Genomic DNA, 27,153 nt, shown 5'->3' on the forward strand with positions numbered 1-27,153 from the left:
AACACAGAGCTTACAATGAAAGCTTTCAACTTTGATTTTTGTTTTATATTTTTTAACTGTGAAAAGAAAATTGCAAAAGAGCAAGGCGTGTTGTCATTTTTCCTTTTGTCTTTTTTTCATTTTTTTTTTATTATAATACATCATTTGTCAGGGGTATGAGCTTTCAAATTTTTTTTTTAATATAAAAATATGATAATTAGTAATTTAAAAAAAAAAAAAAATAAAATAACTGATTTTGGATAAATAAATTTATAGAGACAACTATTTGCTCAGCTTAATTAGATAATGATTTTTTAATGCAGCAATTTTAAGATCATTAATTTGTTTTTGAGCTGTCAGCTAATTTCTATTTATTTAATAAAATTATTGTTGTTGGAATTATTTTATTAGCGAGAGATTTATGAATGGAATAATAAAAATAATAATTATTGAAATAGGTAGTGAGCGAGTAAGTAAATAAAATTGACGGCGTATGCGGGCTGCTCGTTTGGCTGGTATAGAAACAAAGTACGTGTAGTAGGGGAGAGTATAATACTAAATGATAATGTATATAGAGTTTAAGAGGATGTGTGGGAAGTGGCGCGGGAACTATTACTTATACTATGGTGACCATCATATATATCTGTCTCTATCGAGGAATGTTAGCCAGGGGTTAGACGGAAAGTCTCATTCATACTAAATATATTTACAGATTACTTTAATCTTTTTAAATCAACGTCTTTTCATTCTGATTTTTTTTTACTTTGATTACGATTTTTTTTTTTTTTTTTTTTTTTTAGAAAATCTAGTGATCAATTTTTTTTTAAATTCTAGTAATAATTAATTTCTAATTGAAAATACGGTAAGAAAATATGAAAAATATGAGGGAAATTAATGAATTAAAAAAAAAAATTGTGGCCAAAAGTCAATTTTTTAAAATTGTGGTGGAGGGATGGGGAGTTGGACACCTTAAATTTTAATGAATAATTTTTTGTAACAATCGAATTATTTGTGAAATTATTTTTGAAGAATTTGAAAATTCGCGCGCATTTTTCAAAATTTTTCAAAATTACTTTGCTGATAAATTTTGTCACAAACAAAATAAGGAAAAATTTTATTTTTTATTTAAAGTGACCCACTTTTGCACGAGAATGTAAAAAAAAATTTTTAAAACTGAAGAAAGGGAAAGTTGATAAATTATTACAAAGCTCAGCTTAAAACTCCTGTTGAATAGTTAGTATAAGAAAAGAAAAATTTTTTCACTTTATCCGGTTTAAAATTTGAATACATTTTGAAAACGCATAAGCCTCATTTTGTTCTCTTATAAATATAAAATGTCTATTATTATTTTTTCTTTCACAATAATCCCTCTATCCTTAAAAAAATTTATTTTCCACCCTCACAAAATCTTTGAATTTATTTCAAAAATTCTCTTTCAATTCGCCGATAGTAAAATAACTTTTACCAAAGTCAACTTCATTTAAAATTTTTTCTATTAAATTTTTCTACTTAATCATTGAAACTGCCCCCAAAAAAATTTATTTTTACCAAAACCCAAATAAGAATTTTATTAAAAATTCAAAACATAAAATTTTTTGGAACCGCCAAATTCGCGAGCTCCAATTCCTACCCGCCATAAAAAAAAAATTTTCCCCTGTAACTCGTAAAAAAAACCATCAAACTTTTTATCGAACGGTGAAATTTACTCGACAATTTCCTTTTAGCGTTGGTCCATTCCACAGAGATCTGTATGACTGGCTGCTGCATTAAGCGGTTTAACATCAATAGCAGCAGGTCTGGCTCCAGAGGCTCCAGAGTCTAGCTCTAGAAGACGAAATTATAGCAAAAAATAAAGGAGCAAAATCCACAGGATCTGTAGGTAGGATCTAAACAAACCCATCACCTATGGAAGCTCCTGTGTACACCTACAGTGTACGTACACTTTTATTCTAATAGTCCTTCCTATACAAACTAGTAGATAGTACATGTAGTATACCTACAGTACTCAGTCAGTTAACAGCCCAAAGTAGTGTACGCGGTTTACGTGTTTAGCATTACACTTAAACAGTTTATAGTTTATAGTACTCGTATAAATTTTTATTACATTAGTTATGACATTTTAAACACTCATTTTTTTTTGTATAGATTTTTTATTTTAAATCGACAGAAAATTTTTATTGATATTTAAATTTTATTATTATTAATTAATAATTAAATAAATAAATTTATTTTTTTATAGTGATTTTTTTTAAATGAGTGAATAAAAATAATTGATAAATAAATAATGGAAATTTTGTGGTTTTCTCGAGTTGTTGCCCATCATCCCTATGCAATATTATCAGCAGTATTTGTGTTGTCATCGACATGTTTGATTGTTCCATTGGCAACAAATAATTTTCCTGATTTTTCAAACCCGGAATTGGTAATTTTGATATTAATTATGTGCATATTTTATTTTTATTATTAATTTATTAATTAATTATTTATTTATTTATTGTGAATAGGGATTTGAAGCACGTGGTACAGCATTAGCACAAAGATTAACTGCTTGGTATAATTTAATGAGAGCAACTGGTGCTCGTGGTCAACTTATTGATAATCCTATTGAATATTATAATTATTTATTACAGCCAACTAAGCAGGTAATTTTTTATGTAAAAAATTTAATTTACTTTGGAGTGAAATTTTATCAACTTCAGTTTGATTTTTTTTTTTTTTTTAATTTATTAAGTACAGTTTTATTTAATTTCAAAAAATATTTTACTGAGTTTTGAATAATTTTTTTAAAATTTATTCAAGTCATGATCATTTAAAATTTTTAAAAGTTGAAATTAATTTCGGAGTAAATTCAATTGATCTCAAAATTTTTTTTATGAATGACCAAAATTTGTTACAAAAATATAAAAATTCAAATTGGTCAGTTGGTCTACTGGTCACCTTCAATTCTTAAGTGATTGAATACTCATAAATTTTCTTTTCAAACAGAATACAACAGATTTATTCAACGGTACCAGAACAATAGCCGGTATACTCCGGAAGAAGCCGAAAAATAAAAACAAGAAGAAAAAATACAATAAACTAACAAACGAAACAAGTACGGGTGAAAGTAAAGACCAATGGGACGAATTGCTTAGACTGAAAAACAATAAAAATCGACCGGCACACATCCACGACCCAGTGGAAAACAATAACGAAGAATTTTTCTGCCACGTCCCCAGCTCCTCTTACGCCCGGGTTGTCATCGGTTCGGACAACAAAGATAAGAATTTATGGTCACTGGAGGGCGTCTTGGCTCAGTGTCACATCGACGCGATGCTAAGAGCGAATCCTGAATTTCCAAATCTTTGCGAGCTTCGTTCTGTTCGAAATCCCGACAGTAAAATATGCTGCCGCAGCTGGTCTCCGGCGAACTACGTTGCGTTTTTGTCAAACCGGACTTCATGTTTGGGTGTAACTGACACCGACTTAAGTAGAATTGAAAATTTATTGAAACGCTGCGCTTATTATTATCGGAACCGTCATTTGACTGCTGATTGTTCTGAAGATTTTAATTGTCAGAAACAAGTCCCCGCAGAATGTTACAAACACAACAATGCGCCTTATCATTTACTCCATTATCTATTGGATTCTGACTTCATGTCATCAGACGTAAGTCTAATTATTTATCTATCATAATTGATATTTAAAACTCAAATTACCAGGTGACATTTTTACCTCAGGCCATTTTCAATCGGTTTTTTTTTTAATTTTCACACCGGAAATTTATCTGCCGTAGATTGCCAACTTTTCACGGTGGGGTAAAAATGTCACCTTATAACGCATGCGTTATTTAAATATGAGTAATTAAATAAATTATTTACAGGTAATTAAAAATAACACGAATGCAACACTTGGAGCCGCGATGTTATTTTTGCCAATAGCTGCTAGTTCAGCGTCACTGAAATTTTACAAGAACATCGCAATTGACGGTCTAACATACGGCAATTTTCGGGTAGTGGCAATGGAGTTGGGTTTAAAAAGCACATTATTTGACCGTCTACTCGTTTCTGATTCGTCATTTTTATTATCTGGCTTTGCGTTTGTTACTATTTGTATCTGGGCTTACACAAGTTCAATTATTCTCACGTTATCAGCAATAATGGCCGTTATTTTTAGTCTCGGTATTTCCTACGCTATTTATACTCTGGTCATAAGAATCAATTTTTTTCCTTTTATGAATTTATTGGCGATCGTTGTTGCCGTTGGTAAGATTTTATAATTAAAACTTAATTTTTTATTCAAAGGTCATTCTGATTTTTAATTCTGACGATTTACTAAACTGAAAAATTTTTTTTTACATCCAAATTGAAAATTTTACCAATTAATTTTTTTTTTAAATTAAAACTTTTAAAAAATTTTTCAATGTTTTGTCATAAATTAAAAATCGCAATTATTTAAAAAATAAAATAATCAATTGCTTAATAAATTAAACAGGAATTGGTGCAGATGACGCATTTATATTTTGCAAAATATGGGAAGAAAACAAACAAGAAAAAATATCAAATGGCGGCATGACGAAATTAGTACAAAAAACGTTAGTTCACGCAGTACCGTCGATGCTCGTGACATCACTGACTACAGCTGTCGCATTTTTTGCATCAATTGTCAGTAATGTTACGGCAATAAATTGTTTTAGGTAACCACTAATTAATTACTATCAAAAATTTAAACAATTAATCACTACACTGTAATAAATTGGGAGTAAATTCCAAGTGATTACGATTTTATTTCAATCGAAATTCATTCTGTCACTCAGACTTCCGGATTTAATTCTCGTTCACTCCGAAAATTTATTACAGTGCAATTACCCGACTAATATAAAACAAAAAAATAAAAAAATAAATAGTTTGTTTTCAGGAATGACAGTGATAGCAAATTTTTTCCTTATGGTAACATGGCTGCCAGCAAGTGTCGTCGTATCTGAGCACTGTCACATCGTAATTTTATCACCAGCAAATTTTATGGTGCGAAAAATAATACGTCCATTGAAAATAACAATGGATAAAGTGTCAATAGGCTTCAGTAATACGTTGTCACGTATAGTTATCGGACTACGCTGGCTATGGCTGCCAATTTTCGGTGCCTTAGCACTAGCCGGTGGTATGATTGTATTTAGTTACCCTGGTTTGCGTTTGCCAGATTCACCAAACTTCCAATTATTCGACAGTTCACATCAATTTGAACGATACGATTTGCAGTACGCTCGAAAATTTTGGTTTGAAAAACGTGAATCGGTAACTATCAATTAACCGAATTCCTTGAGTCCGGTTTCCATCAACTGAAGAAGTCTAATGATTGATAATTATTTTCAGGGTGAAGGAGAAGGATTATTGCCACTGCGGTTCGTCTGGGGGATAAAACCAGTAGACAATGGCAATTATTTAGACCCATATTCCCGCGGGGAGCTTGAATTCGACGAGACATTCGACATATCCGACCAAAAATCCCAAGTATGGTTACACAAATTCTGTAAAAATTTACGAGCTCAGCCTTTTTATCACAACACCGAGGGTCCAATGTTGTCCAACTGCTTCATCGAGTCATTCCGAACATGGATGACCAGACGCTGCGAGGATGTAATCGATCCCCAATTAAGTCGAGCTCCTTGTTGTGAAGCCAGTCCTTATCCTTACAAGCCTCAGGTGCTGCGACGGTGCGTTGCCGAAGCAAGCGCGGATCTTTATCGCACCCCGTCTTATTTATGGACACGTGGGGGGACAGTTGCAGGTGGGATGAAGTATTTGAAAGATTCTGTTAAGCCTCCAGCTCAGTTACTTAGCAATAATAATAACAGTATTAGTAATAGCAACAGTACAGCATTAAAAATGCCATTGCCTAAAATAATGGCGTTAATTGTCGAATATGACAGTACATACTCTTACAGTTTATCGTTTTCTGAAATGAACGAATTTTTCAAAAAAGTAGAAAACTGGATGCAGCAGCAGTTGAGTACAGCGCCGAGGGGAATGAAAAACGGATGGTTTGTAAGCCAGCTAGAATTTTACGAACTGCAGCGGACACTTTATGAAGGGACGCTTTGGGCGATGGTCGTGTCAATGATTCTGGCACTCGTCGTGCTGGCGCTGGTGACACTGAACCCCCTAGTGAGTCTCTACGCCATTTTAACGATCGGCGGTGCCATTTTGACAACAGTCGCGGCGCTTGTTCTGCTGGGATGGAGACTAAATGTCCTGGAAAGCGTGACAGTATCGACGGCAATCGGACTGGCAGTTGACTTTAGTCTTCATTACAGCGTAAGCTATCGAGCTTGCAAGTCGGACAAAAAAGCTGACCGCGTCAAAAGGGTTCTCGAGCAAATGGGAGGCCCGACGCTGATGGCCGCCGCTACCAGCGGAGTCTCGGGGGCCCTTATGTTGCCTTCTCATGTGCTGGCTTACATACAGATCGCGATATTTTTACTTTTGATAATGGGGGTCAGTTGGCTGTACGCAACATTTTTTCTGTGCCCACTGCTGGCAGTTCTTGGCCCCTCGCCGGAGTTCGCTCAGTTTCACTACGCGAGGTTGAGAAAATTTTTTCCGGGTTTTCGGGGCGACGGGGGAGCTGACAGAAAAGAGGATGCAAGTGACAGCGCGGGTAACAGCAGCTGCAGGAGCAGCAAAGTTGACTGGCGGAAAAAAAACAAATCTGGGTGCATGCTGTCCGAGTCAAATTTGAGCACCTCGAGTACTGTCTGTCAGTTGCATTATCCGGACATAGAAATACGTCTTCCGGCTTCAGAGTCTTCATTGCCATCACCTTCCTCACCTTTACTATATCTTGATTCCAATCAGACTGATTCTATTAATAGTAGACGTAAATAAATTTATTTTTATTGTAATTGTAATTTAAATGTGATGGTTGTGTTTTAAGCATTGGACTCTAGTCTACTGACTTAAAGGTGCTATTTTTATTTTTTATACTAATTTATTTTTTATTGTAAGTAGAAGGAGAAGTAGAATGGAAATATTGACAAGTTTATGATAACTACAAAGTTTTAATAGACTCTAGTTTTTTTTTCTTTGCAAAATGGAGTAGACTCAAAAATAAAGTGAAAGTTTTATGTAAAAAAAAAATTCCTATGGACAAAAAAAAAACAAATAAAAAATTTCCATGGAAAATTATCACGGGATATTATTGCTGGGAAATTATCGTCTGGGAAAATAATAACGGCCTTCCGAAATATATTCGAGTAAAAAAAAATACTGAGCCATAAACAATAAATTTAAAAAATTATTTATTTAATTAAATATGAAACTTAATAGAAAGTTATTTAACGTTAATTTTTTTTCACGATTTTAAAAATAAAATAAAATATTTCGAGGATTTTACACTGGAAAAAATTTGCGGAGTGGTAGTTTATTTTGATATTAAAACTCCAAATCGGAGTAAAAAAAACCGAGTACTTTGAAATCACTCCTAAAAAGACAAACTCTCTGATTACTCCGTATGCCGAGTGATTTTTTTTTTACTCCGAAACTCCAAGTGAATTCGGATTTAAATAAAATCCGTAATCACTCCCAATTTTTCGCAGTATTAAGCCTCAAATGCTCCATTTTGCTTGACAATTTTTCAACCAATTCCCTAAGCTCGTAATAAGAAAATCTATAATTTAAATGTAGATTTTATTAAAAGTATTTATTATTTAAATAAAAAAAAATAAATTTAAAGACTCAATAAATGAATTTATTATTTTTAAATAAATAATTAAGTTTTTGAAATTATAAATAATATTAATTAGTTAATAATAATTGTTTATATATAAAAAGGCTGTAACGATTGTGATTATGAATTTATAAATGATAATTCTAATGACAATTAATTATAATTAATATTAAGTAAATAAAAATAATTATCGGTGTTACATGTGGGGTTGAGTAAAAAAAATAAATCAGTATTTAATCATGCGGAAAAAATGAAGTATCATTTATTGTTAACAATACTGTGAAAAAAAATAATTGTATGTTATAATAATTGTTATAATTGTTCACAAATAATATAATGATGTTCGATATATTGATTATTGTATAAACAGTACCTTGAATTAAATTAAATACAATTGCCTGATGTACTTAATTTACTGTCTATTCATTTCTTATTACTTATACTTATATATATTTTTATACCAATACTAATACTTGTAAATATTGTCACGTGAAAAATTAATTTAAAAAAAAAATGATTATTTTTTTTTTTTTAATTTTCTATTAAAAATTTTGACTGTTGGTTAAATTAATTTTCATTTCGACGCGGGCGTTTCGTGATTTGGGGAATCGGCGGATTGACAAGTGGACGTTTAAACGGAACTGATACTTTGACATCTGGATACTTTGGCATCGGACGGGCTTTGAATGTCGCTTGCTGACGTAGACGGGCTATTTCATCTTTTTCCTTTTCTCTTTGAGTTTCGGACAACTATTTTTGTTTTTTAAAAATATGTGTTATAAATTAATTGTAGATTCAATTAATTAATAATTTAGATAATTTTTAATTGACAAGGACTGAGAAAAATTTCAAATTGAAAATTTTGAATTGACCGGGAAATTCAAATAATAATTTTTAAAATTTTTGTTTGTTTTTTTCGATGAGATTTTAAATGAAAGGGAGAAAATTAAAATATGATATTTTTCATGACGGAAAATTAATAGAAAACTCGAATGTGAATAAAATATGTAATTTTGAAAACTTACTATTTTATGAAACTCTTCAAAATCTTTTTCTCTTTTTTTCAATTTTTCTTCAAATAATTTTCTCTCCCGTGCTCTTTCGGCAGTTCGTAATTTTGGTGACTTTGGAACTAAAATTCGTCTTTTTGGAAGATTTACTTGAAACGGTTTCTGATTCCAAACCTTAGAAATAATTTTTAAAAAATTACAATTAGAAAAAGAATTATTTATTAAATAAAAAAAAAATTTCTGTACCTCAATTTTTTTCCTGTGCTTAGGCTCAGCACTACCATCATTATCTCTAACTTGTACACTCAGTTGACTTTCCAACTCTTCGATGGTACACGAAACACTTTTGTCAACTTTTTCAACGGGAGACAAATTTATCGGAGATATGACTTCTTCTTTAATTGACCCTTTGCACACCACAGGTTTAGTTTCTTTTTTCCAGTTGAAAAATTCCTGAGCCGACTTGACTTCATTTTTTACTCGAGGAACTTCTTCCCGCACTGGACGTTTCTCCTCTTTCTTAATTTGCTTTATTGGATTTCTTATCGGATTTTTGAATTTTGGCGCCGGGCGCGCTTTGAATCCCGTTTGTTTCTCATGGTCATTTGTCTGCTACAATTAATAAAAATATATTTTGTATCTTTAGTAAAACTCTTACCAAAAAACTAAAATTTATAATTACCAAAAATTGTTTCTTTGCTAATTTACGTTCTTGTTTATCTTTTTCGCGGGATTCAAAACTAAACGGCTGAGGTGTTGTTGATAAACGTGATAGTCTTCTATCAATACTCGTATCCCCACAATTAATTACACTCGTCTAATATAAAAAAAAATTAAATTATTTTCCAATTAAGTTTTGGTCTCAATTATATCTAATTAATTAAAATAAACCTCATTAGTATTTAATTCTTGTACAGTTGTATCAGCTTTAAGTGTAATGTCTTCAACGTCATCATCATTTTCTGAACCCAATGAAAAATTTTCCAATGTACTAAAATTATTAATTAATTTTTCATTAATCACAATTAATCCTAATTAATTAATTAATCTAAACTTACTTAATAAGATCATTATTATAATGCAAGAAATTTTCTTCTTTTACTGGAGTCGGACAAATCGACTGGCGTCCATCTTTGAAGAAAAACAATATATATACATATGTCAAATATACATTAAAAATTATTAAATACAATTAACTTATTAATTAATTAATATAAATATATTTTTACCAAAAAATGAATCACGCGGCTCTGGAATTCCATTTGCAAAATCTACAAATTTTGGGCCGTTTATTTTTTCCCAGTACTCATCAAAAAATATATTATTATTATTATTATTATTACTATTATTATTGTTATTATTACTATCATTATTATTATTTGGATCAGGATTATTAATAAATAATTTTTGATTTAATTTATTATCATTATTAACACGCGAAGAATTTTGTTTGGCCACAACAAGTGGCGTACTTGTACAAAAATCCATTTTTAAAACAATTAAAAAAATATATATATACTATTATATTTAATAATTATCACAATAATTAATTATAAATAAATATATCTGTTAAACTGATTTAAATAATAAACTAAACTGGTGACTAAACGAACGTTAGAAATAAATATGTTAAATATATGAAACAAACTATACAGAGTTACTGATAGATTTTGGTATAATATATAATGATAATAATTACAAATACTGATGTAATGACTATATAAACTTATCGTAAGTAAATAAAAACAAGAAATATATTTTAGCTGACGGTATAATCGGATAAATTTCAAAAGTATATTCAAGTACGCGGCTATTGTGTCCTACGACTTTGGTATTAGTAAAGTATATATGTATATATATGTATGTGTGCGTGTGTATGAAATTCCATGGTAACAACAGTCAAAACAAATAATTTCTCAATGTATACTGGGATTTTTTGTTTGTCGATTAATATGTTGAGTAATTAAAATAATTAATTATCATTAAAATGTTGGTTTAATTAGTAGTTAAAAAATAAACATAAAATTGATGACTTAATAAATTGATATTGTTATGATTGGATCGAATTTTTTTGGGTGAAAAAAAAAATGGAACGAGCGATAAGTTCAAAATTAAGCAGCAGCCGGTGGTTGGAAGCTGTTTGGGAACCCAGTGCCAAATTAAATGTTTTGCCTGGTGGTCTCGAGATGATGGATGTTGCTGGGGATGGTGAAGCTCGACTTATTGCTATCGATTTGGGTGATGAGCTTGCGGATGATGCAAAGGTTCATTTTTTATTTCTTTAATTTAATCAAATTGTAATTTTGATTGCTCTCAATTTTGAACTTCCCGCTATGAAAATTTAAAATTTTCAAAAAAAAGGGAAGCTATTGGTTTCGATACGATTTTTGAAAATGGATGTCCGTGTGTGTGTTTGTATGTATGAATGTATGGATGTACGTAAACTAATATTTGTGATACGATATCTTTGGAACAAATCATCTGGTTTAGAATTTTATGTGCAAGGGTTCTTCCAAAAGACTTGCCTAATACCCCCGAGGCTTCCAAACATCCGACGGATGTCCCAATTGTGGTCAGGATGAGAATTCGAAAATAGCGGGAAGTTTTGAAGTTGGCTCACAGGGTCAACCGTTTTTCAAATTTTTCTAAGTTGTCAGATAAATAAAAATTTTTTTGTAGGTACGTGTTTTCAAAGGAAGTGATCAAGTACAAGAATATTCAATGTTACACCCACCATGTGGAGTAGTTGGATTTTATACCGAAAATAATGAACCCAAATCAGCAGTAGTCGCAGTAGCTTCTTGTACTGATATATTTTTTTATAAAAATATGAAGCCACATTTCAAATACTCTTTACCATTTTTAGATGCTCATCCTAAAGAAAAAGAGGTAAGTAATATATAATCTCAAATAAAAATTGTATGAGTGATAAATAAAATAATAATTACTGACATTTTTTATAAACAGATTTGGCATAAAGCTGGAGTAGAACAAGAAGTAAATATAAAAGTTCTTTATGAAGATTTAGAGTTACTAGTAAAAGAACTGGGTTCATCTTTCATATCACCGCGTACTTTGAAATTTTTGTCACTCGATGAAAATCTACGATATGAATTCGCTGATTTGTATCGAAGCGTTCCTTTGAATCGACCGGATTGTGCGACGACTATTGGAACCATCAGAAAAGATTCGTGGAATGATCCAGCAAGTAGTTGTCTAGTTATTGGTACCGAGGAAGGATTTATCTTAATTTTGGATCCCAGGTTGATAACCCAAATATATGTAGATTTTTATAAGAATATTGACAACAAACAAATTTTTTTATACAGATCGTTCCATTTGGCGGAAAAATTCCAACTGGGTTGGGCTCCAGTGACGACAGTCAGTGCAGGCTTGTGGTCTGGTGAAGGGCAAATATTCGTTGTCTCAAGAGAATTTGAGATCGGCACACTGAGGAAAGGTTGCGGGACAATAAAACTTTGGGAAGATCTGGCGGCTCCGGCTGTTGCGATGAGTATTTTACCTGGCGATGGCCTGGCAGTCGTGATAATGACCGGAATCGTTATCGGTTTTACTGGCAAAGGTCAAAAGTTATGGGAAATAAAATTACCTGGCTTAGCACTTGATATGATAAGTATTCCTGTTCAACAATCTGGCTTATCATTACTTGCTGTCAGTGTGCCCAAAACAGGAGTTGTCATTTATGATTCACAGCACCATGTTGATACGATCACTACTTTTGAACCAATTTCTGCTATGAAGGTATTTTCTTTTTACACTTACAAATTAATGATTTGAAAATTATCGTGTCAAAATTTGAGTTTTTGATCAATTTAAACCATAAAATTTATTTGAATTTAACAAAAAAAAGAACCTGAGAAATTCATTAAATTTTTTATTTTTTACTTATATTCAAAAATTAAAAAAATTTGTGACTTTTGATCAAAATTACGACTCAAAAAAATAACACTAATCAATTTTGAATATTTTTACATATAAGATAATTTATAGATTAATTTTGATTATGAATTAAAATTTCAAGAGTCAAAAAAAATTTTGAGAAAAATATTAGAATCAAAATTTATGGGTATACACCATTTTGGCGGGCTCTGCCCAATATATAGCTAACGATTAATAAATAAAATAATTTTCTCCAGTTTGGTAGAATGGGGCAAGAAGAACGTGCATTAGCAATGGTAACAATTAACGGAGGGCTATGTGTCAAAATACTAAAACGTACAGCTAATTTTAGTACGCGATCTAGTACAACGTCAGCAAGCAACACAACCGAAACCCCCCATACTAAATTTTCAATTCCAAAAAAATCCCGATTGTTTGTCGAACAAACGATGCGCGAAAGACAGGAAGCCAAAAAAATTTACCAAAGTTTCGAGCAGAGTTTTTTGAGGCTGCAATTGGCCGTGGAAAAAAGAGCACATGAAGTTATTTTTTCAAATACTGACTCAATAAATAATCCAATCACTATGGAAATAAGTGTTCTTGGCCTAGGTCCGACATATGTGATACGGACTTTGGTGGCGAGTATGGCCGAAGAAACAAACGAAGCGGGACTATTTCTGGTTTTTCGAGCCAACGAAACGACATTCAAACCACGTGTCGTTGACTTACCTCTGCTTCCTCCCGGTATTCCCATGCCCGCGATGGTCAAAGCGACTCCCAGAAGTGCCATTTCAGAAAAAGTAAAAGTCTTATTGTGCAGAAAAGGTAAAATGCAACCGATCACCAGCGCTATTGTCATGATTCCCATCGCAGAACCAGACATCGAAGTATAATTATACTTTTTTTTTGGTCTTTAGATTTATTCAATGAATTGAGAGACAAAATGAATCATTATTGTAAATTTTGTAATTTTTGTAAATAAATAAATACATTTTATAGATATTTTACTCTCCAATAAAAATATTGACGTGAAATTTTCCTTCCGGATTTATATTACGTAGTTTTGATTTTACGGAATCATTATAATTTGGACATGATATAAATGTTTTGGAATTTTAATTTTGTGGGATTTTAACATGAGGGAAGTTTAAGTTGGGAAAATTTATTGGATATTTTTTTTTGTTTAGAAACAAATAAAAATTTTATTCGTTTATTAAATTTATTTACGTATTAGAAAAAAACAATTTTAAGCTGGAAATTTATTGTGCCGTTAATCACTCATTGATTGATATTTAGTTTGATCTAAAAAAAGATATACAGTCACATAATACAGTCACTATAAAAATTAAAACAAGTTTTTTTTATTAAATTGGCTTTACTGTATTCCATTTTTATTAAAAACAAAAAGGGTGAAATTGGCCCTGTGGTAAAATTCAAATTTTCTTTTTGGTAAAAAAATTGAGCTTTTGGCAGGTATATTAATTGATCCAAAAATTTTGTAATAAATTCTTTTATTTACATACAATCAGACGTTTAGCTAAAAATAATAAAATTTTGAAACGTCAAAATGTCAAAGTCTGTCAAAATCTTGCATTCCGTGAATCGAACTAAAATAGAAATCATTTAATTTTTAACTTTAACCGCGAAAAGTTATTGATTTTTATCATGGACTGTCTCATTTATAAATTACTAGTTTAATTAATTAATTAATTAAAAAAAAAAAAAATGAAAAATATAGACATTAAAAATTTATATAGTTTATCTTTCATTAAAGCTATGAAATGGTCATTAAAAGTACTAAAAAAAAATTGAGATAACGTATCAATAATTTTATGACACGGTATATAATTCTAGTCTTTTTTAGAATCAGTACAATTAATTGAGCGGAACTGGATTGTAACATTAAGAGTTTTTCTGATCGACGATATTTATTTCAATTGTCCAAGTAAGTACATAAGTTTTTAATGAAATATTTTTATATTAAGGATAATAATAATAAGTTATCTCAATTAAATGGAGGAGGACCGGGTAAAATGGCATACCCATATGAAAAAAATATATATCCGGATATATCCGGGCAAATCTGGAATATGTCGCATATATGCAACATATATATAAATATATGTCTCATATATGCAGATTTGCCCGGATATATCCGGATATATATTTTTTTCGTATGGGCACTCGAAAAAATATAAAAATTATTTTTTGAAAAGTTCAAATATTGACACGTATTACACTCAATGACCAGGTCTCTAAAAATTTTAAATTAGTGAATTTAACTTGTGAAAAATCTGTAGTTATGTTTTTAATTTTTCGGGTATTAAATTTAACAATTTGTAAATTTTTAAGAGTAATTACAAATTCAGATCGAATATCGATTTTCAGTTTGGAATCCGAATTAGATCGGAAATCAGGATTTTTTTTTAAATTCACTCCTCATACGGAGTAAAAAAGGATTTTTTTTAGCGGAATCATTTCTAATTACTTTAATTACTTTCTTATATCTATGATCTCATAAAAACTTTATCTAAATTAAATAACACGTTAATAATTTCAAAAATAGAGTTGGTAAATAAATTATAATCTAAAGAACTGCTTTTATTAAATTATCGAAAAGTTTTTTTATATTTTACTGAAATAATATTTTTTTTCTAAATTCTTCTATACTATTTCTAATTATTAATCATTGACAAAAAAATAAAATAAAATTATTAATTTCAGATACGAATCGAATTTTTATAAAATAAAAATGTCGAAAATTTTGATTTTTCTTTTTATTGTGGGATTGATATCAATGACTGCAGCTTACCAAGTATATGTAGGGCATTGTCTAAAAGAAGGTCCCGTAAGTATTTTTAGATATAGTAATCTATTAATAAGTATAATTAATAATTAGGAATAATGAATTAATTTTAAATGAAAAATCAAATTTACTGTGAGCTACGGAGTTAAATGATCATTAGGGTCACAGTCAATATAAAACTTTTTATTTTTAGACTTCAAGGTTTTGTTAATGAGTTACTAATTATTGATTATCAATCAATAATTAATTACCAAACAATTAATCCACTTTTGACGGTTATATTTTTATCGATTTTTAATAAATTATTTTTAAAATTCATATAAGGGAGAGGGGGGCAGAGTAGGCCCCTTAAGGAAAGTAATTATAATATCATTAATTTTATTTACGCGTTTACTTCTTTTTAGACCCTTGATACTTATTTTCACTTCATTACGCTGCGTCCATTAAAATTGAAAAATCAAAAATTAGGGGCAAAGTGGGCCCTCGAAAAATTTTGGGATTTGATATTTTTTATTCTTTACACGTGTGATATTTGCAAATAACTATAAAATAATTGTATTTTAATAACATCAAAGTCATTTTAATAGTCTGCTGCGATATAACTTTAAAACGTAATTTCATTATCTTTAACTTTTTTAATAAATTATATTCAATCAACAGTTTTGGTGGTTTATTTTAGCCCTCATTATATAAGAAATTTCGATAAGCTTATTATCCGTCTGAATTTATTAGCGTATAGAAAATTTTGAGGGACCTACTTTGCTCCCATATTTTTTGAAGTTTTGAAAATTTTAAGGGGCCTACTTTGCTCCCAGGGGCCCACTTTACCCTCTCTTTCCCTACATTTAAAAAAAAATTTGTATTAAAATTTCTGGGTGGACGATTTTGTCTGGCCCACGATTGTTGATAAATAAATTTATAAACAATAAATATACTTTTATTTCAGTGTAAAGAGCACAAGGAATGTTGCACAGGATACTGCAAAAGTTCAAGATACACTTGGAGTACAAAAGAAAAAATTTGTATACCAATGGAATATTTCGAGTCCTAAAAAACATAAATATGATTAAAATAAATCGTAGTTAAATAAACAGAAATAATGTAGATTTTTATTCTTCACATCTGTTCTGTAATATTGAAATTTAATTTCTTATATATATTTAATTAATTAATAATTATTTTTCGTGTTAATTTTTTCCCGCGGATTATTTGTAATTTTTTTTCTGTCGTAATAAAATATTTCACCGGTAGATGGCAGTAGACTGCTACTACTTTTGGTCTCGCGCCGACTTACCATCGAAAAACTCTAAAAAAAAAATTACCTAATTTCGAAATTTGTTAATTAATTTTTTTTATCAAATGTATTTATATAAAAGTCGATAAAAAAATTAATACAGATAAATGTTAAGTGAACCATCTATATAATTTATATATATTTGTATTATTTTCAGTTCAAATATATATTTATTGATATAAAAATATCTAATCGTAATCAGTGATCAATAACATTAGAGTCAAAAAATATAATTATCTCATTATCTAACAATCCATTGAATAACTAAATCACTAATTATAATAATTGTTATCTTTATCTTGATCCAAGTTGATAATATATCATAATTTGATTTAAAAATAGAAAAAACAATACGAAAATAAATATAATCATTATCATTTGACGCCGAAAAGAAATTTGAATATTAAAAAAACATAAATAACTAAACTGTTTCTTATCGCCGATTAATAAACACGATTCGAAGAATAAATTTGAATAATTACATCACCCGAAATTTAAAATTCGATAATATTTAACATAAATACTACAATAATTCTGCGGTTAAACAGACAATCATTTTTTTTTCTTCAATTTCTTTACCTAAAAAATTCCTTTACGAATATTAAGCTCCTTTTATATTATTCTTTTCTTATATTTATATTCTACTATACTCGTTCTTGGTACTATATGTACATATATATTATATATATACTTTTTTTTTTTTTAACTCAAAAACTCAATACGAGTATGCATAATTTTTAATTCTTTATTTTTTTCTACTGGTACCCCCTTCATTTTACTTAACTATTCCTTGTATATATATATATATATATATATGTATATATATATATAGATTCATTATTAACAGTTAGGGTGTTTTATTTGACACAATATATCGGTAATTCAAATTTTAAGTCATTAATATTCCAGTGAGTACTGAGTAAATTCCGTTTTAGTCAAACATGATTCGTATATCGAATTGTCGAATGTCAGATCATTAATCTTATTCTCAATATATATATATATATTCAATATATATGTGTGTGTACATAAAATAAAATGGGCAAAATGAGCCATGCAAAAATTTTTAATAAATTAAAATTACAAGTGGCAAATTGGTAATTAAATTTTTTTTTTTTTTAACTCTACTAAAGGGTAAAATGGACATCATTAAGAAATTTAGGCGACGCGAAATTAAAAAAAGTTTTTGTGAATCAAAAACAATACAAAGCTTTATTAGGGAAATTAATGAATTTATAAAAATTTTGGATTTTATTTTGTTAAATATGAGTAATGAAGGTTACGGAGTTAAATAAATAAACAGTTTAAACGAAAGAAAAAAAGTCGATAAAACAAATCGATAATAGAAAGAATAAAGTCATTAATCTTTAAAAGTAATTTAAGTTTACCGTGACGACATCAAAACTTCCCTCTGGCTATAATTCTTCTCCTTTTTTATATATATGGGTATAAATGCCTGTTTGGTATACTTAACCGTGTGTACATCCACAACGCTTATCTTTTTCTTCAACAACCCCTCCAAGTTGTTTAGTACAAGCTTGTCTTTTTTACAGGCAAACTTGACGCAAAACATTCACTACACTCTTTTACTCTTTTGCTCTTGATAATTAATGATCTTACCGTATCATCTCCCTCAAGTGTTTTATCACACAGCTTAACTTGGATATTTTTTAACATATTTATTAAAACTTTGTTATTAATTACACTGTAAAAAATTTCCAGAGTGAATACGAAACTGATGATTTTCTATTTATTTTATTATTCCCTTGGAGTAGAATTAACTCCAAAAGAGAGATTATTTCAATATTTAAATTTCGAATCGGAGTGACTGCGGATTGAAATAAAATCCCGATCACTTCGAAATCAATCATCTGAAAAAATAAACTCCCTATTTACCCCTTATGCGGAGTGATTTTTTCTAATACTCCGAACTCCGAGTCGGAGTAAATTTGGATTTAAATAAAATCCAAAGTTTTTCAAACTCATCATTATTTTTATTTTACCAATAACTTGATTTACAACTTTATTTATAAAACTAAAAATTATTATTATTATCAAAAAAAATTGATCAATTGAACATCTGTCTCATGAGTTTTTGCATCCAACTATTAAAAAAAAAAAAAAATTTACTAAAAGAGTTGTACTCGTTCGATTCTCATATTTTCATGACAATCGTTTGCATTTTGAAACTAAAACACATATACATATATATGTGTGGTACAATAGATTGGGTTGTATTTATTATCTACGGCAACGGAGTCTATAATAAATAGCTGATGGTGTTGGTGATGAACAAATCGCCCGGACATGCCGCTTAGCAGTTTTATCTCGGATGAATGAAGAAGAGGCTACGAAAGCTGGAATTTCCGGTTGATTCGGCTCACTAACGATGTAGAGGGTAACTTTTCTCTCATTCTCTTCATATATTATTATCCCGTAGGGCGACAAGTACTGTCAGACTTCTCGTAAATATAAATATATATATATATATATACATATACTCATCCTGGCATTGTCCTTGCCAATACGATGGGTGCCAATCTGCTCGTCAATGATTTACACAATAATGGACATACACACTCTGAACGACAAATTAGTGAAAAACCGTTGGATTGACCATCCAGCCTCTCTCTTACTTCCTCAAACTCTTCCATTTGCTCACTCACTCTCTCGCGCTTTTACTCTTTTATTTTTTTTTTATTCTCCTATGCATAATGTATATCGATGTAGTTTTTATCTTCCATACGCTTCGGCACTTCCTAACACTCGATTTATCAAACAAATAAAAATACTCACAGAAAGGGTTTCGTTGCATTATTTAAATTCAATACTACTACTATTTTTTTTTTACTCATATTTTTTTTACTAATTATTATTAATATCAGTATTCATTTATTTACTTACATATAATTGATGATTTATTTACAGAAGTGCGGAAATAAATATACAGTATAAAAATTGCGGATCGAATTTGAAGTGAATGTGAAGTGAATTTAACTCTAGAGAGGAGTTGATTTTATCATTGACTCTCGATTGGAGTGAATATGGATCTAAATTAAATCCGTATTCACTCCGAAATGACTCTGCTGCAGAAAAACTCCCTATTTACTCCTATGCGAAGTCATTTTTTTTAAACTCCAGAATTTCGAGCAATGAAATTAATTCGGATGGAAGAAAATCGCATGAATTCCAATTCACTTCCGATTGATTGCAGCATTCGTACCTCGATAATTTTTCAATAGAAACTGACTAATAAATTTATGCCCTAAAAAATTAGTTTATAAAAATAATGTTTTATTAACTTGACATCTTGGCGAATAATTTTTCGACAGACAAAAATTCAAATTTATTTACCCAATTTTTTAGAAACGTTAAAATATTTTGAGCAAAATTTTGATTTCTCCAATGAAGAAAATTTAAAAAATGAAATCTTTAAATTATGTAACATAAAATTCTGTTATCAGTATATTATTAAAGATATTAATTTTTTTTTATTAATGTGGAATAACCAGCAATTACTATAGTGATAAATAAATATTTAAAGACGACCAACGAGATGAAGATAAAATGTATATAAGGTGTGATTGCGTTGGATTTTATACTGCTTTGTAAACGCATTTATATATTTTATATATGTATATGTGTATAGTTTTTTTTATGTAATTTGTCATATGTGTTTATGTTTGTCATGGTCGACTACGAATGTGTAGTACAAGAATGTAGTTGTGGGAATTTTTTAATACGACTTGTGGTTAATGTTGATATATATGTTGATGTATATGTACCGTACACTATATGATATTCGTATATATGTATGATGATAGTGATGAGAATTGTCAATCGAAAAAATATCTCGTAAGAAGAGAAATATTGTGATGACTGCGACGCAGGCGCGGCTATTCAAACATCCTCCCTTTGCTCAATGCCGCGAGTTTTATTCTTTTTTTTAATTATCATATTCGTGGAATTTTTTAAAAACTATTTTAGTTAAATCGTCGATCGATGATTGGACATCAACTCTGGAATTTTTTTGATTATTCATTTTTAGTCAACATAAAATTTTATAGTTTTTAAAACTTTTAATTTTTAATTGAAAAAAAAATTTTTAGCCCTTTTTCTGTGGATGCAAAAAATATAAAATGAAGGGCTGAATTTAAGTGGACTTTTTTGCATTAAAAAATATAGATTTTATTTGTGAACTAAAAAAGAATGAGTTGAATAATTTTAAGTAAATTATACGTTTTTTTTTGTTTTAATAAAAAGTCGAGTATAAAATATAATGCAAGGAGAATGTTAAGGTGGAATGAAAAAAAGATATTATGTTCGTAAATCATAAAATTTATAATTCCACACATATATTCGCGAGTTGATTGACCCTTTGGATGTATAGTTATATAGTTCTGCGCGTTCACAGACTACAATTACGTGTAATTTGTAGTACTAGTAAATGCTACGGCCATCTTGGCTTTCTGCATATACGATCTTTAATACCGAGATATAGGGGTATATATAATACATATATATGTACTCTTGTGTGTATGTAGGTATGGAGAACAAACGATGTGAAGAAGCTGAGCTAAAGACAACCAAGAAATTAAGCTCCAGCTATACGCCGAGATATGGATTACAGTAGAAAATTACTTTGAAATGAATAACAATAATTTTTACTTCACTACTAGACGCAATATTATCACTTTGATTAAACGATATCCTAAAAATTTCTACTCATTTATTATTTGAATTTTCGGAGGGATGATTTTTTTTCTGATATTATAAATTTTTTAAATTAAATCGATTTAAAAATGCAGTATAAATTATTTGTAAAAAACTAGTGTAGTATAAAATATATATAGAATTCCCAGGCAGTCAAAATATAAGAAAAAATATTTTGATTAATTGGTATTTAAAATTTTCAAATAATGGGGTTCAAAAATATGAGTCTCGAACTGTCGTATTCAATTTTTTTCAGACATTTGATTAATTTTTATTTTTTGAATTTATTTGAAAATAAGAAATTATGTTTTAATTATAGAAAATTTTAATACAAATTAATTTTGAAATTTTTATACAAAATTAATATTTTATCATTCAATTTTAATTTCACAATCAATGATTTTCAAATTACTTTAATATTTTAATTACGATTATTTTTAGTCTTTCTCTTATTTACTTAATCCGTTATTATAAATGTAATCTCCATAAAATATAATGATAAATAATTCCAAGAGTATATATATACCTAATTCAATACAAGATTATAAAAGGGACTAATGCATTTTAAATTATTATTAATGACTTAACTAACATCCATTCAATTACTTCTTACTAAAATAAATGATTTTAAGTAAATTCAGGTAGTGGGATTATAAAATCTCAGAAATCGAAATTATGTTTATTTTATATACTGCCATTAAATAAAAATTTTTAAATAATTTTATCTCCATTGAAGTTAAAATTTTATAATTACCCAAAAATTATAATTCATCGAATTCCAATCTCTGTCAAAAATATTATATATTTTTTATAAAATCTCCTTAGTCCAATTCAAAAAAGTTTATTTCGTTATCGTAAATATTACTATAGACACTACATAATAAAAGTAAAGATAGTAAAACTGTCATTGTACACTCGAGCAGTCGACAAGTACAAGAACACATGTATAATTACTTATGTATACATAATCCGTGGGAAAAATATTTCCTCGTCTATTGAATGGTTTTTGACCTTTCTATTCATTTTAAAACCCAAATAAAAATTTTAAAATCCCATCCCCTAATTTTACCATAAAATTTTGCATAATTTATTCAACAATTTAAAAATTTACCAACAATTTTATACATAACAATAAGTAAATAAATTTTTAATTTTTAAACTTGCCCGCCAATTTTTAAAATTTCAAAATACCGTCTCCTAATTTTATCATAAAATTTTGCATAATTTATTCAACAATTTAAAAATTTACCAACAATTTTATCCACAACAATAAACAAATAAATTAAAAAAAAAAAATTTCAAATTTTTAAACTTTCCCGCCAATTTTGAAAATTCTAAAAAACTCTACCCCGCTGATAAACAATTAAATAATTGAAGATAAAATGATAAACAATAAAAAATATGAGGATACCGCGATGAATAAAGGGCGTGTCGATTCAAAAAACCTCCCAGCCCGCGACCGCTAGCTCCACCTACAAGTGAAGTTTAAATTTCAAAGAGGGGATGTCTTGAGCGGCTCCCTCTCGTCCAGTCTCAGATCGTAAGAGACCGTAATCGCGCGTGCATGTGACATCGTCTCTTATATTCAATTTTTATAAACCCTAAATAAATTAAATTCCGCAGTACTTTTATTTATTTATATATTTTTATCTCGATAATTACTTACTCTCGCTTACCAGCGGAAATAGTAATCTCAGGATTAACAATCGTCGACAATCGTTTAACCTCGACAATTCTTAACCAAAAAGTTTAAACGCTCAGCAAAACTGTGCTCTGTGTAGTGGACACTGTGTTAGTTTAAAAATTCATAAATTATTAACAATTTAAATTTACGCGCGCTTATAACAATGACCTGGAGATTAAAATTTTAAATAAACGAATTAATAATCGCGGGTGTTGGTTTTATTTATATTTAAAAATATAGTGAAGGTTTAAAAATATATAACAAATGCAACGTATGACTAAAATTGTGCATTGACGTCACTTTATGATTATTAATTAATTAATTATCTGTTAATTTATCGATAAAGTAAATTGTGGACTTTTGAATTTGTGCATACGCTGATTGATTATTTATTTATTTTTTTTTGTCTACTTGTGATTTAAAGAGTAAATCAAATTTAAAATCAGAACCTAGATCCTGAGGTAGACGTAGTGTGATTTAGATTGACAACCGCTGAGCGGTTAATTAATCAGTCAAAATTCGGGTAAAGAACAGAGAACCCCTGCCATCCTACGCGATGGAAATTAGCGACGAGTACCAGGACATGGGGAATCCTGGTGGTGGAGTTGCGATGGCCAGTATTCCTCTTCATCATCGACAGTCGCCAGCCAGTTCCGAGGTATGGAAATTTTATTTGCATATTTTTATCAGTCGATAATTACTCAGACCTGTACTTTTAATTACTTTTTTTTTCCTATTTATTTATTTATTTATTTACTACTGCAAGAGAAATTTATTTTTATTTTATTTTATTTTATTCTGGGAATTGTCTCAATAGATTTAATCTCTCGAGGCTAATTCTCGGTACGAGACAATGTAAACAAATAGTTGATTATTTTTATTTTTATTTACTAATTGCTGAGTTTATTCGGAGAATTTTATTCTGCTTGAGAGTTTGAATTTTTATTTTTTATTTTTAATTTGTGATTATTAATTCAAGTAAGAGCTGCAATTATTGACATTTTATTTTTTTAAATAATAGATATTTTCAGGAAATTATTGGAAGTTCAAACCGGAAATGAAATATACGACAAAGGACACGTGTTAGTAAAAGAAAGAAAAATTATGATACTGACATTAGACGTCTAATAGTTTTTGATTAATTTTTTTAAACGATAAATTATTTAAAAAAAATATTTTAAAAATTGCACTTATAGTTTTTTTAATTTTCTAAATGTGCTTTTTTTTTGTTTTTTATTTTTTTTAATTGATTCGTTGAAAAAAAAATTCAAAAATTCTCGATTGTATGTCAATTTCAGGAGCATAAAAAATTGATTCCTATTTTAATAATAAAACTAAAAATCGCGGATGTCAAAATATTTTTTTAAAAAATAAATTACAGAATAAAATTCTTGGTGTTTTTGAAAAAACATTTATATTTAATTTAAAATAAATATAAATATCAGGAATTTATTTGCTGATTTCACTGTCGTAAATTTATGGTAAATAAATATACTCAGTTATTTTAATGTTTATACATATATTTATATATATTCATATTTATAAACTTAGTGTACTAGATATTATTATTTTTATTCTGATGAAATTACAGGACAAGTTCTTTCTTTGAGAGAAAATGTCACCGGTCTTGATCGCTTATAATAAATTTCTTTTTTTGCTGCACTTACGCAATTAATAAAAATCACAAAATTTTGTTTTCAAAAATCATTAACAATTTAGAGCTCCAAAAACCATTTCCGTTATTTTTTTATCGCGTTCCATTGGTAGTGGAAGCAGCAGACAGCTGACGATTTTTTTTATTTTTAGTAAACAGATTAAATGTCAGAAAAAAAAAATGAAACTCAATAATTGATCAGGGCCATAATTATTATAATTATTTTAGAAAAAATCATAATTTCAAATTTTGTTTAGTGGGCAGTCAAAATTTTAAATCACGAGTGAAAAATTATTTCGGATGTCAATTTCTCAGCGTATTTTCGGTAACACGTGACCTTACTCGATATTTCAAATTGTATTGTCGTATAATCAATAAAATATATAGAAATTTATCTAGAAAATCTTCTTATGGTTTATAATACATATCAAATATATGACAAAATTTAGAGTTGTCATACAGGATGTCAATAATTAGTACACTAATAATTTTAGTTACTTGATATATTTATTGATAAATTTAATTAGCTTATAGTTCAAATAATTGGAGCTTTTACTGTTAATTTAATTTATACATACACTGAAATAAAAAAAAATCAAAATTTCGTATTCGAGTTGAAGAATAATTTTCTTGACAGAAAAAAATCATTTTATTTACGAAATTAAAAAAAAAATCAGCATATTTCGTATCAAACTGAAATTACTCCGATTTAGAAAATGATTTCGAATGACATCAAATTTTTCTCTGAATATTTATCAGATCAAAAAGTTCCAATTTATTTTTTCTGTGTGCAGAAAAATGATTTATTATTTTGATAGTAAGTAAAATGACATTACTTATAAAATGATAAATGACGAGCTTCTCAGTATTGAAAGTTGGATTATATTTATATATAAATAATTGTGAGTGTATTGTGCGTACGAAGTACAAGATGAGACATGCGCCCGATAATCCGCGCGCATTCCCAGTTTAATACACACGAGACACGAGTATTAAGAGCCAGGGATTGGCTGAATTGAACCCCCACAGTTGTCAGTCGCGCTCGCGAGATCTGTTCGCGGCGCAAAGGCGGGGATTTGTCTGGTGGCCAATCCGCGAGCGGTCAGCGCTGGTAATACTTATACTAGTACACAAAATAACATCACCTAACAATAACAATAATGTGTTGTTAAATATGTGTACAGTCTACAGTAATTCTTACGAGTACGATCACCTATGGATACTTAGTTGTTACCTGACGCCATCTCATAATTTCATTTGTTATAAATATATGTATATATTTATATTAACAATATGTACAATGCTGCGCTATTTTTAGTGTCATTTTAATTTTATTTTTGAGTATAGGCGTGAGCGGTAATATTTTTATTGACCGTGGATTTTTTTATTTTCAATGACGAGATCATTGTCTAGGTAGATAATTTTTTGGACAGAGGTTGGGAGAGAAGGAGGTGTAGAGGGTAAAGGATAGAGGATACACTATTTCGGCGTTTTACGATAGCGCTATAAAAATTTCATAATTAGATTTCGGAGGTAATTTGCTGGCGGGTTGTATTCGATGGAATTATGTTCGGTCCCATGGTAAAAATTATAAAATACATGCAGTTTTTTTATACAAAAAAAAAGTATTTAATTTGTTTTTTATGGCAAATCTTTCGGTGACCTTCGTTGTCTAGTTTATAATTTAATGCAACAAATAATTTTTAATTGCAGGGTAAATCTCTCCCCCACCCTGTAGGTTTTATAAATTTAAACCTTAATATTTTTCTCTATATTCATATGCTTATTTTTTTAAAAATAATTTTTATCCCCAATTTAGGTAAAAGACCAAGTACCCGATTACTTCATATATTTGTATATCTATATTTAGTAGAATCTAGTAAATACAGATATACAAATACATGAGTGATCGGGCTCTAGTTCCCTGATCAGGTACTGGGTCTCTTCCCTTAATTATAAAATTAATTTTTAATAAAAATGTAGACTCCATTTTTCACGGCTACAAAAGTGGTCCTCATTACATATTTATTAGAGTATATATACTCAGTTTTTATACGAAAAAAAAATTGTCTGCATTATGAATTGGAAATGAAAATTTTCTTAGGGCGCGAAAAAATTTTTTCTAGTCCTCAGAAAATTTTTATTTTCATTTCATGGTGAAAAATTTTTCTTACACTAAAAAATACTTTTTTTTCTGTATCTATATTTTATTTATTCGATATTGAATAATTATAGTTATAAAATATATAAAGCTGGCGCACATCTATTATTCCTCATCTAAATATATATATATGAAACTACTATACATGTAAATAATTATCATATTGTCCTTTTACATGTCTATCCGTTAACTATTGAATTTACATTTTACCATATCATCTAAAGGGATAATTATTATTTGAAACCGTG

At 29.0% G+C, this 27,153-nt stretch overlaps 4 protein-coding genes and 1 long non-coding RNA gene across 15 annotated transcripts in view; 4 read left to right on the forward strand and 1 right to left on the reverse strand.

Moving 5' to 3' along the window:
- Window positions 1-1,793: 1,793 nt before the first annotated feature.
- Window positions 1,794-7,930, forward strand: LOC130663136 (protein dispatched). Of its 2 annotated transcripts, XM_057462234.1 has the most exons (8): window positions 1,794-1,911; window positions 2,219-2,401; window positions 2,484-2,621; window positions 2,965-3,627; window positions 3,842-4,223; window positions 4,453-4,654; window positions 4,865-5,252; window positions 5,331-7,930. In XM_057462234.1, the coding sequence occupies exons 2-8, from the start codon at window positions 2,264-2,266 to the stop codon at window positions 6,840-6,842; spliced, it is 3,423 nt and encodes a 1,140-aa protein (XP_057318217.1). In that variant the 5' UTR covers window positions 1,794-1,911; window positions 2,219-2,263; the 3' UTR covers window positions 6,843-7,930. The 2 variants fall into 2 exon arrangements, with proteins under 2 accessions (XP_057318217.1, XP_057318216.1); XM_057462233.1 differs by lacking the exon at window positions 1,794-1,911 and having other exon boundaries at window positions 1,974-2,401.
- A 219-nt stretch (window positions 7,931-8,149) lies between these two features.
- LOC130663139 (putative uncharacterized protein DDB_G0282133) lies at window positions 8,150-10,311 on the reverse strand. Of its 2 annotated transcripts, none has more exons than XM_057462237.1 (7): window positions 9,923-10,311; window positions 9,752-9,824; window positions 9,585-9,684; window positions 9,376-9,510; window positions 8,940-9,302; window positions 8,709-8,867; window positions 8,150-8,433 (listed from the first exon to the last, which is right to left on the reverse strand). In XM_057462237.1, the coding sequence occupies exons 1-7, from the start codon at window positions 10,179-10,181 to the stop codon at window positions 8,251-8,253; spliced, it is 1,272 nt and encodes a 423-aa protein (XP_057318220.1). In that variant the 5' UTR covers window positions 10,182-10,311; the 3' UTR covers window positions 8,150-8,250. The 2 variants fall into 2 exon arrangements, with proteins under 2 accessions (XP_057318220.1, XP_057318219.1); XM_057462236.1 differs by having other exon boundaries at window positions 8,940-9,305; window positions 9,923-10,308.
- Window positions 10,312-10,531: 220 nt separating this feature from the next.
- On the forward strand, window positions 10,532-13,615 carry LOC130663138 (Bardet-Biedl syndrome 1 protein homolog). The gene is made up of 5 exons (XM_057462235.1): window positions 10,532-10,957; window positions 11,373-11,582; window positions 11,661-11,956; window positions 12,023-12,455; window positions 12,851-13,615. The coding sequence occupies exons 1-5, from the start codon at window positions 10,781-10,783 to the stop codon at window positions 13,484-13,486; spliced, it is 1,752 nt and encodes a 583-aa protein (XP_057318218.1). The 5' UTR covers window positions 10,532-10,780; the 3' UTR covers window positions 13,487-13,615.
- Window positions 13,616-14,443: 828 nt separating this feature from the next.
- LOC130663801 (uncharacterized) lies at window positions 14,444-16,577 on the forward strand. The gene is made up of 3 exons (XR_008989251.1): window positions 14,444-14,538; window positions 15,318-15,441; window positions 16,346-16,577. It is a non-coding gene; the product is annotated as an uncharacterized LOC130663801 (long non-coding RNA).
- A 6,367-nt stretch (window positions 16,578-22,944) lies between these two features.
- The window catches only part of LOC130678578 (protein dead ringer homolog), an 82,600-nt gene continuing 78,391 nt past the window's right edge, over window positions 22,945-27,153 (forward strand). For all 9 annotated transcript variants that reach the window (XM_057485879.1, XM_057485880.1, XM_057485881.1 and 6 more), the window contains exon 1: window positions 22,945-23,748. In XM_057485879.1, coding sequence (XP_057341862.1) covers window positions 23,647-23,748 — 102 coding nt within the window. In that variant the 5' untranslated portion in view covers window positions 22,945-23,646. The remainder of the gene's footprint in view (window positions 23,749-27,153) is intronic.

This window comes from Microplitis mediator, chromosome 2 (assembly GCF_029852145.1).
Source record: "Microplitis mediator isolate UGA2020A chromosome 2, iyMicMedi2.1, whole genome shotgun sequence".
In the NCBI taxonomy this organism is placed as follows: Eukaryota; Metazoa; Arthropoda; class Insecta; order Hymenoptera; family Braconidae; genus Microplitis; species Microplitis mediator.

Coding starts and splice junctions, on each gene's coding strand:
- LOC130663139 (XM_057462236.1), bottom strand. CDS start 10,181: ATGGATTTTTGTACAAGTACGCCACTTGTTGTGGCCAAACAAAATTCT. Junction 9,685..9,751: donor TATAATAATGATCTTATTAA/GTAAGTTTAGAT, acceptor TAATAATTTTAG/TACATTGGAAAATTTTTCAT. Junction 9,306..9,375: donor TAGCAAAGAAACAATTTTTG/GTAATTATAAAT, acceptor TATTAATTGTAG/CAGACAAATGACCATGAGAA.
- LOC130663136 (XM_057462234.1), top strand. CDS start 2,264: ATGGAAATTTTGTGGTTTTCTCGAGTTGTTGCCCATCATCCCTATGCA. Junction 2,402..2,483: donor ATTTTTCAAACCCGGAATTG/GTAATTTTGATA, acceptor TATTGTGAATAG/GGATTTGAAGCACGTGGTAC. Junction 5,253..5,330: donor GGTTTGAAAAACGTGAATCG/GTAACTATCAAT, acceptor AATTATTTTCAG/GGTGAAGGAGAAGGATTATT.
- LOC130663138 (XM_057462235.1), top strand. CDS start 10,781: ATGGAACGAGCGATAAGTTCAAAATTAAGCAGCAGCCGGTGGTTGGAA. Junction 10,958..11,372: donor AGCTTGCGGATGATGCAAAG/GTTCATTTTTTA, acceptor ATTTTTTTGTAG/GTACGTGTTTTCAAAGGAAG. Junction 11,583..11,660: donor CTCATCCTAAAGAAAAAGAG/GTAAGTAATATA, acceptor TTTTATAAACAG/ATTTGGCATAAAGCTGGAGT.